Raw genomic sequence first — 10,369 nt, 5'->3', positions numbered from 1 at the left:
TAAGCTTTCTTAAGCTCTCTTTTGTTCTTCTTGCCATCCTAGCTAGCATTTTGCCTAGCATTTGAAGAGTAAGGCTGACTAGCTTACTTGTTTTCGTGATAAAGTAGCTAGTGCTGCACGGTTCGTTGGTAGGAAAGACCAAGCCCGTGACAGTTGGTATCAGAGTAAGGTTAGACGACAATCGTTGAAATGGCAAAGACATTGGGAGCAAGTGAGGCTACTAGAGTTTCGGAAGAGGTAAGGCAACTTCAGAGTGAGGTTGTGAAGGACCAGCCGGAAGCGTCTAAGCCACCAAGGAAGGAGAGAGGAAGGTCGAGGGATGTTGTGTCTGACATGGATGCCAGGCTAGCCAAGATAGAGCTAACTGTGGCCGAGGGACAAGATACGTTCTGGAATTTAGAGCAACGCATCGGGGAGCTCGAGAATGGAAGAGAAGAGCTACAAGAGAGGATGCAAGCTGCCTTGAATGAGGGGATGTCCAAGTGTCAAGAGCAAGCCAAGACCGTGGAGAAAACTCTCCTTGCCGAGGTTGTGACGTTGAGGGAAATGCTTGATGGGATGGTTGCTAGGTTGGTGGCAACCGAGGAAGAGCTTATCCTCTGCAAAAAGGCAGCTATCCAGGGAAGTGGAGAGGTGCCTATAATAGTCTCTACTCCATCGAAGTTAGATGTTCCGAAGCCTAAAGCTTATAAAGGCTAGAGAAACGCGAAGGAAATTGATAACTTCCTATAGAGCTTGGAGCAATACTTCAAGGCACTTGGCTTAGTAGAAGAAGCCAAAAAGGTTGACGCTGCCGCACTCTTCCTAGAAGATACTGCAATGTTGTGGTGGAGAAGGAGGAGTGGCGACATGGAAAAAGGAACATGCACCATTAACTCGTGGGGAGAATTCAAGGAAGATTTGAAGAAGCAGTTCTACCCCGAGAATGCTATTCGAGATGCAAGGGCCAAGTTGCGATGACTCTCACATACGGAAAGTATCAAGGAGTATATTAAAGAATTCACCGACACACTCCTTGAGATTCCCAACTATACCGATGAAGAAGCCTTGTTTGCGTTCACAGATGGGTTGCAGATTTGGGCAAGGTTGGAGTTGGAACGCCGTGGTGTCCAAGACCTTAACACCGCCATTGCCGTGGCCGAATCCTTTATAGAGATCAGGAGGCAAGACAAGCACAAGCCTGACCAAGATAGGAACGGCAACGAAAAGAATGGGAGAGATCGCCACCACAAAAAAGAAGGCTCATACAGATTTGACAAGCCCAGAGAGGGAGGCAACCATGGCAACAAGGATGACAAAGGTGGAGAAAAGCCTCGTATCAAGTGTTTCTTCTGTGATGGACCGCATAAGGCGAGAGAGTGTCCTACGAAGAACAAGCTTTCTGCGTTGGTTGAAGAAAGGGAAGAACACCAACGAGTGCAAGAGGAGTCCAAGATGGGGTCACTACAACTTCTCAGTGCCATCAAAACCAAATTTGAGATGCCCAAGTCCGAAAAGAAGGGCTGATTATTCATGGAAGCGAGGGTTGGAAGCCGTACGGTAGAAGCATTGATAGATATTGGGGCTAACAACAACTTCCTCGAGGTAAAAGAGGCAGAAAGACTTGGCATCAAGTATGCAAAGGAGCAAGGATGGCTCAAGGCTGTCAATTCAGCACCGAGTGCAACATGTGGTTTTGTGCGAGACGTTAAAGTAAGCCTCAGTGAGTGGTCTGGCCTCTTGGATTTTTCCATTATTACGATGGATGATTATAAAATGGTGCTTGGCATAGAATTCTTGGATAAAGTGAATGCATTCCCACTTCCATTTGCCAACACCATGTGTATCTTAGAGCAAGGAAATACTTGCATGGTACCGTTGAAACGAGAAGCCAAGGTAAAAGCCATGAAGATCTCGGCCATGCAACTATTTGAGCGGGTAGAGAAGGCTCAGCCGTCATTCCTAGCGGCACTAAAGGAAGAAATGGCAATCTCGCCACAAGATAAAGTGCCAAAGAAGATAACATGGGTCCTAGATGAGTTCGGGAATGTAATGCTTGCGGAGTTACCGAAGAAGCTCCCACCGAAGAGAGAGGCGGATCAGAAAATGGAGCTGGTAGGAGGTACGAGGCCGCTTACAGCAGTCCCTTATAGCATGGAACCCCTTGAGTTTGAAGAGTTGCGGAGGCAACCAAAAGAGTTGTTGGATGCTAGCCACACTAGGCCATCCAAGGCTCCGTGTGAACCACCGGTACTTAAGCAAAAGAAGCCAACTCCGAAGCAAGTAAGATGGCAAGCATCCCTTGCGGAGTCCGATTTTGCGAAGGAGTACAAGCGGGGAAAGGCAAACTTAGTGGCCGATACGCTAAGTAGCAAGGCAAAGTTAGCTTCCACCACTAATGCTAACTTCCCTTTGTTGGATCAAGGCAAGGTGGAACCAAACAAGCCCACCGAATTGTTAAAGCCATTACCGAAGTACAAGGGATGGCATGAGAAAGCCGACAGGGCATGTGCTCCTCTAACCAAGGCCGCCAAGAGAATGAAGAAGTGGGCGAATGGAAAGAAAAGTCATTCAGCGTTTGAGGAGGGAGGCTTAGTGACGGTAAAGCTCATTCCCCATTAAGGCCAAAGATTTGCCAAGGAACTTCAAGGGCATAATCGAGGCATACAGCGGGGATGCGATGAGGGCGTCGCCAGAATGAGTGGGGAAGAATGTCACAGCCCGCATATTTCCCCTTTTCGCACGAAGGTTCAAAGGCCCAAGAAGCCTCTAGAGTTCGCTTCAAAGCAAGAGAGGATTCTAGAACATTCTAGAATCATCTAGAAGCATCTAGAAACATCTGGAGCATTCTAGAATAATCTAGAAGCATGTATAATGTGTAGATAAGTATGAAAGTGTGCAGAACATTCTAGATACTTAATCTAAGCCATTAGATCGAATGTATCATCACCGTCCATTGAGGAGGTGGAGACCTATATATAGCTTAGAGAATTCATTTGTAAACATCAAGCAAATAAAGCAATTCAAGCTCAATAGAAGAGCAAGTAGTTTCTCTCTCTAGAAATTCTCTCTCTAAGCTTTCTTAAGCTCTCTTTTGTTTTTCTTGCCATCCTAGCTAGCATTTTGCCTAGCATTTGAAGAGTAAGGCTGACTAGCTTACTTGTTTCCGCGATAAAGTAGCTAGTGCCGCACGGTTCGTTGGTAGAAAAGACAAAGCCCGTGACAGCACGCGGTCATGATGCAACCCATCATATGGCATGTTCTACTGTAGCCTCATTCTGATGTTGCAGTCATAACATATATGTAATACTCATAGTAAAATAATCATATGCTAACATCATTATTCAACAACATACTGAAATTAAGGATTTAGAATCTCCGATAAAACAAGCATGCAATTTATGTATAGAATTAATAATAATATTAAGATAACATTAATTATGATTTAAAAAATAACGAGATAAATTTACTAATAATAATATTAATATTATTTGTGAAAATCACTAACTAAATGAAATTAGTTATAATGCAATACTGAAAATCATATTGAAATATAAATCACTAAAACATCGCATTAAATTTAGACATTGTCAATAGTGTAGTAATTATATGACTTTAACTCACAGTTCTATCGCGCTCTTCAGTCCGCTCCTACACCTCGGGTGGAGCAAGTGAAAAGGATGGATTATCTATTCATATAAACACTCAGTTAATAGACATTCTGAAATTTTTTCTAAGCCTACACCCCTAGATTAGATTGTCTAAAATTACTTTAGACTCGAGAATTCTGTCGAAAATTCGGCAGAATCTCTCATAAATTACGCGTTTACCCCCTGTAAAATAGATCCAGAACCTGTCAAAAATACTTTAAATATTTTACGATTAATTAACGGGAGTCGGGCCACCAAAACTGCATTAATTTTCTCGACTCCACAACACATCATAGTCACAAATAATTAAATCAAATTAATTTTTTTAAATTATCCATCACTGATAATTAATAGCCATAATATTTTTTTAAAATTATAACATAATTTTTAGGGTCTAAATAAATTTATACCGAGTCGAAATTGTAATATTTTGCACGTGGGTCCGGAAGCCGGTCCTGCTAACAGTGTCAGAATTCGAATCCGGATGCGCCTACGGGAAGCTCGAGTTGCAGAGAGTCCGAAAACATGAGATTTTCGGCCGGAAAACTCGCCGGAAGCACCGGATCGGGGCCAGAAAGGTACTGCTTCGGTGAAACTTCCCGAGGCTGCCGGTGGGGAATTTCACGGCAAGAAAGGTCGTTTTCAGGGTTTTTGGGGGTGAGGAGTCCGAATACAGCGTCGGATTGTCGAAAGGACGCCGGCAGGAGGCCGAATCGACGATGGCAGCCTCTTCGTCCTTCGTCGGTGTCGTGCGGAAAGGAAGGAGGAGGGGAAGGCGCTGCTGAACGGCGGCGGCACATAGGCGGTGTGGGGAGAAGGCAGTCGACGGGGAGAGGGAGAAGGGAGAAAGCAGTCGACGTAGGGGAGTGAAGGGGAAGGAAGGGAGGAAGGAAAAGGAGGAGGGGGAGGGGAAGGAAAGAAAAAGGGGAAGAAAAATCCCTTATTATTATTATTTTTATTTTCTTTAAATCTGGGTATTACATTTAACCCGTTCAGAAAATGGATACTGGTCTAGTTATTAATTTATTGAAAAACCGCTACAATTGGCTAAAAAAGAAAAGAAACTTAAGGGCATATATTCTTACCATCAATAAACATTGAGGGTGAAAATGAACATTCTCCCAATAAAATAACGGCCGGCTAATTTGCTTAAAGAAAAACCCATAAGGTTAGTTGACGTCTGTGTTGAAAACCTAATAAACCCTAGCTGCCGCTTGTTGAACCTGCTCTCCATCTCCGGCGAGCTACCTCTCCAGATATCTTTGAAGTCGTTAACACCAAATATCGCAGCCATGGCGAGTACTAAGGTCCAGAGGATTATGACTCAACCCATTGTAAGTTTCACTCATTATTTTCTTAAAATAATTTTTTTTATATATTTTTTGTGATCACTTTTTGTATCTCTTTAATGCTTTCTCTGTCTACTCATCTTGTCTTGCTTTTATGGGCTGTTCCAGAACTTGATTTTCAGGTTCCTTCAAAGTGTAAGTTATCAATTTTGCTTATTTTGTTTATTCTTCTTTTGGGTTTGCTTAGGTTTGAGTTTTTTGTTAATGGGTTTTTGAGTTCTGAAATATTGGTTTTGGCTTTCCTACAGAAAGCTCGAATTCAAATTTGGCTTTTTGAGCAGAAAGATCTGAGGATTGAAGGCCGAATCATTGTAAGTACCATATATTCTCAATTCTTTTTTTCTCTAGAAAATTTATATTGTGTGATTGTTGAAATAAAATTTACTCGTGTTTGCTTTGTACTTTAAATATATTGTTCTTTCTTTTGCATATTTGTATGCATTTTAATGCAATGTTGTAGGTTTTTCAGTTTGTCTTTCTGCTCATTCCTTAGGACACAATTAAGAAATTGTTATGGTAGTGCATAAATATAAGGGACTTTGTGATTAGGCTTTCCTAGTCAGGGTTGACTGAAGTGCCCCTCTTGGACCTAAATGGGGCACTTCATCTATTTCACAACATTACTTAATGCTCCTGTGAGTGTGGACATTAAGCTGTCGGCATTGATAAATATACTGAGTAGAAGTCATAGGAGATGTCAACTCTTGATTGAGTGCATGCCACTAATCATTTACTTCCCTTTATGTTTTTAGCTATTAGGGGATCATAAGAGTGATTTGATTGGGGTTGAAATTGTAATCCCTATAGGCCATAAGTTACGTTTCTTATTTTATTTTATTTCTTTTGGAAATGATTTCGTGTTATTATTCTCATTTCTCCAACTTCATTGTACTGTGAAATGTTAATGCTCAACTTTAGAGATAATATATTCCTCTATTATAAAAATTCAGGACCAAGGTGACTATTGCATTATGTGCATCACATGACTCAGTAGCTGCATCATAGTTATGAAATTAAGAATAAAAAACTTCTGTAAAGTAATCCATTCAAATTGTAAGTTTTTGATACAGATTATTAAAATCAAACAGATATAGCATTATCCATGTAAAACAAATAAAATTCTGTTGATTAATGTGGACTATTGCTAATTGGTCATGCACTTGCCTGCAAAGCAAGAAATGCGCGGCCGAGTTCCAACTGAGATCAGTTCTTCTTCTAATTTCTTCACGCTGATATGAAATTTATTTTTGCAAGTGTGAAATTCATTCATCACTTAACAAGCATTAAAGATTGTTCCTGCTTTAATTTGATAGTAAAGATGTATTTCTCATATTTTATGTCATCTGGCTGTACCCAAATAATTGAAAATTTATACTCTTTTTGAGTCTTAAGAAATGGAAGATACAAATGCAGGCAATATCAAATTGTTTGATTCTTTTTACTTTTTAGGTATGTGAACAGTTTTTTCCTTTATTAACAATAGTCTGAACTCAAATTACACGTGGAAGGATATAAAGGCTCTGTTCACAATGAAATTGAAGTTAAATTTTCAGATGGAAATGTATTGGTCATATAGGTTTGATTAGGAAAATGCTAACTTAATTTATTGATTTTCCTGATTCTGCCAGGATTCAGGTACATTAGCAATTCATTCTTTTGAATTGCTATAGCAGGAAATTAAAGTTAAATTTCAACAATTAGGCAAAAGGTACAGATAAGTCTCTGAACTTTTGGCCGAAGTGCAATTAAACTCTTAAATTTCAAAGTAGCTCAATTGCACCTCTAAAGTTTAAAAATAGAACAATTACATCCTTGAAGTTCACTCCATCTATTTCACCGTGTAAGACATGAGACTCGGTTAGTTTTAGGCACTAAAGGAAACCGCTTTATCTCTTTCTAACTCATTTTTTTTGCATATGAATAAGTATTAGCTCTGCTTTTTAGTGGGTATAAATCATAAAATTATAATTACTCCTTCACTTTGATAAAAAATCAACAACCCATTATCAGTAGTTAAAAGAAGAGTTAGCGCCAAGGATATAAATGTTCTGCTTTTCAAACTTTAAGGGTGTAATTTGAAGTTTAAAGGTTCAATTGCACTTTGACAAAAATTTCAAGGGCTTAGTTGCACCTTTTGCCCAACAATTATGAGCTGCATATTTTAGGTTAGATTAAGGAGTCACTGAACCTCTCTGATTTCTTCTCTCTATTTTTATGCTGGCTTGATCTAGCCTTAAAGACATGTCCTATGATGCTACTCAGCTGGATTTCCTTTTTATGTTGCCTCCTGTGCAGAATCAGCTTTGCCTCATTTTAATTCGAAGCACATTTTAATATTTTCATCTCAAAAACTGTATGCATGTATAATTACATTGGCTTGACACTTTTATGCGAGGTGTATTTCTTTTGTTTGGAGTTGTGTCATACATAAATTTCTTTTTCACCCAAAATTAATTGGTAAAATTATATATTTCACATCTAGATTCTAAACGTGTGTGAAGCCAGTTCAAAGTGGAAAATTATTTTTTGAATACATTTCTCAGTTCCCAAAAAGAACTCGGTTTAAGCAATGCGTTTCAACTATTATGCCTGTGTTATGTCATTATGGATGAGTTATTTTTGCTTGAATATGCAATAACAAGAGGATTGAGACATTCTAATATTTCGTCTGCTGGATTGACAATGAGGTGACCTAAAAAAGAGAGCGATATGTAGTCCTACAGCTTAAAGCTTTTACATTTTCTTATCTCCTGTTTCCAATGGTAATAGAATGAGCCCTTTGCGGCCCTTGCCATATCTAAACAATCTCCCAATCCATGCTTTATTGGTCCAAATTTTCCTTGCTCTTTAGTTTTTGGGCAAACAGGCACTGAGGTTCATGATAGATTGGTTATTGAGCTGATGGAAAGATACATCCGGAGGACTTTCTTGATTGCCTAAGTAGTGTAAAAAGAGTTCTTTGATTGGAGAGAACTACCAGAGGTGTACAGGATGAAATTCCAGAGCACTGGTCATGCTTTAGTTGGGTGAGATAAATCAAGTCTGGTTTTGTTTCTGATCCAATTAAAACATTTGTTTGTGTAATTTGAGGTTTAGTGATAGAGAAAGGGATTCTCAGGGATTCAGTTTGCTTAGAGGAGAAAGACTATCAGTCACCTAGGATCTTTAACACTGATTCGATTGCAGAGGTCTGTACATATACTTACAAACCATTCTGAAAAAAAACCTTGGAAACAACTCTAGTTGTGGTTTTGTTTATTTGCTCATTCCTAGTTGTCACAACCAGCCAGCAAAAAATAAAGGCTCAGGATTTGGGAAGAACTGAGAGGGACCTATGCCATGATACAGTAACTTTGTTCTTCCCAATATTTTCAGTGAAACTTGAAGTCATGACTCAACTGCCTGACCACCTCTTTAGCTCATCTCTAAACACATTCAAAGTCAAATAATCTTTTACACTATTGAGAAACTGATTAGTGTGGCCTTCCAAGATGCATTCCTTTGTTTCATCGTGCTAGAAAGGGACAACCAACCTGCTTCAGCCCTTTTGATTATTCGTCGAGCTACAGTTTGAGTATGATGGTATCCAACGAGCAAGAAGGTATGTAATTAATAAGTATAAACAAATTTACTCATACTACGGTAAATAAGCATTAAGAGCAGCAGTAAATTGCCATTTCTTTCTCGAGATTTAGAGGCTGAAATCTCACCTCAATTGTCAATAGGTTTAGCCCATGGAAGTCATCCTTTACTTGGGAATAAAAGGGGGAACATAGCATGTAAGAGCAAGCAAGATCTAGAAGCCCTACTGTGAGATAGATACCTATTCTTGTCCATTATCTCACACTTCCCCTACTCTTGTTTTCTGATTGTATGTGCCAGGTGTGGGACCCATTTCTCCCTTTCTTTGCCAGGTTTCTGTGTATTAGAGTTGAACGAGTACCTTTCATGTTCCTTCATTCAACAGGCTCTGTTGGCTGACATGTTTTGATTTATTGTAGAGGGTGGAAGAAATTGCTTTTACTTTTGCTGCTATTTCAGTTATTTTCATGATTTTTGTTTATAAATATGGAATATGTATTTGTCAACATTCAGCTTTGTACATAAACATCTTATGCAATTAATTTTCATGGTGGTCTTTTATTTAACAGGGCTTTGATGAGTATATGAATTTGGTTCTTGATGATGCTGAGGAAGTCAATGTCAAGAAGAAAACAAGAAAGACTCTTGGTAAATTACCATGTTATACTTTCGTAGTGCTTAATTGTGCAACCTCTAAATTACATCTTTTACTTTTTCAGGAAGGATTCTTCTTAAAGGAGACAACATTACTCTGATGATGAATTCGTGAGTCATACATCTATCCTCTTTCAAAATAAAAAAAACACCATTGATTCTTTTCTCAACCCTTTTCCCTCTCCCTTGATTACTCCTCTCTCGTTATCTTTCATTAATTAATGATTTTATTTCCTTTGTCTGTTGCAGGGGGAAATGATGATCAACTTAGCAAGTGTTTGGACTTCTGTATGAGCTACATAGAGTCGACTGCTACATTTAACATTGAAACATGCTTTGATTTGGACTCTAGGTGATAAATGTAGGCGGAATATGAATCAAGTAAAATGTTTTAAGAGATTAGGTTGGTCATTATTTTGACCTGGCAATATCACTTGCTGTGCAATTAATATCATGATGCTTGTCAGGATTATCTTTTATGGGATGTACGATTATGAACTACTGTATGCTCAATACGAATGGAAACTTGATAGTTTTGTACTGCTTGTAGCTCTCATGTCTACGCATAAAAACTGTGGCACAGGTCTTTCATGAACATCTTGATGGCTTGGCTGATCAGATAATAAACAAGAGTCAACAATGTAGACCAAGTATATTGAGCAGGGGAAATATATTAACTAATCAAATTCCCTTTACACCCCCTCCGTTCAAAAAAATATAACAATCTTCTGACTTTGTGTTATCTTGCAGTTCTTTGCCTGCATATTCTGCATTTGTGGTTCCTTGATTTCAGATCTATGCTGGATAATTGACATCTTTTCAGGGTCTGAACATGTTAAATGTTTTTCTAGGCTGCGTTCCTATCAGGGGAAAATGGGTTTGCTGAGTCTTGGATTCTCAACATCGAGCCAGGAAAAAAGAAATTGAAAGGGTATAAATGTTTGATGTAAGAAAGTGACATCTACGCACAGGAAAACTCTTCATGTGGGTATTGAGATTGGAACAAGACAACAAGGGTGTAGGAAGAAAGAAAAATTAAACATGAAAGGAGTGGATGTGGGGTAAGGAAGTAGAAGTAGAGAAAGGGTCTTTGATAGCAATCTATGTATAAATTGTCTACCTTTGTTGGAGCAATGACTCTCTCTATGGCCCATT

At 39.0% G+C, this 10,369-nt stretch overlaps 1 protein-coding gene across 1 annotated transcript; it reads left to right on the top strand.

Moving 5' to 3' along the window:
• Positions 1-4,752: 4,752 nt before the first annotated feature.
• LOC8267912 (small nuclear ribonucleoprotein E) lies at positions 4,753-9,756 on the top strand. Its single transcript, XM_002531702.4, has 6 exons — positions 4,753-4,963; positions 5,087-5,113; positions 5,227-5,289; positions 9,130-9,208; positions 9,280-9,325; positions 9,464-9,756. The coding sequence occupies exons 1-6, from the start codon at positions 4,922-4,924 to the stop codon at positions 9,471-9,473; spliced, it is 267 nt and encodes an 88-aa protein (XP_002531748.2). The 5' UTR covers positions 4,753-4,921; the 3' UTR covers positions 9,474-9,756.
• Positions 9,757-10,369: the final 613 nt, after the last annotated feature.

This window comes from Ricinus communis, chromosome 3 (genome assembly GCF_019578655.1).
Source record: "Ricinus communis isolate WT05 ecotype wild-type chromosome 3, ASM1957865v1, whole genome shotgun sequence".
Taxonomy (NCBI): Eukaryota; Viridiplantae; Streptophyta; class Magnoliopsida; order Malpighiales; family Euphorbiaceae; genus Ricinus; species Ricinus communis.
The sequence above is the reverse complement of the archived record's forward strand: the minus strand, read 5'-3'. Positions and strand labels throughout refer to the sequence as shown.

Bases quoted from the DNA above. Each gene is read 5' to 3' on its own strand.
- LOC8267912 (XM_002531702.4), top strand. From the start codon at position 4,922: ATGGCGAGTACTAAGGTCCAGAGGATTATGACTCAACCCATT. The intron at 5,114-5,226 runs GTAAGTTATCAA...GCTTTCCTACAG, and splicing joins TTTTCAGGTTCCTTCAAAGT to AAAGCTCGAATTCAAATTTG. The intron at 5,290-9,129 runs GTAAGTACCATA...TTTATTTAACAG, and splicing joins GGATTGAAGGCCGAATCATT to GGCTTTGATGAGTATATGAA.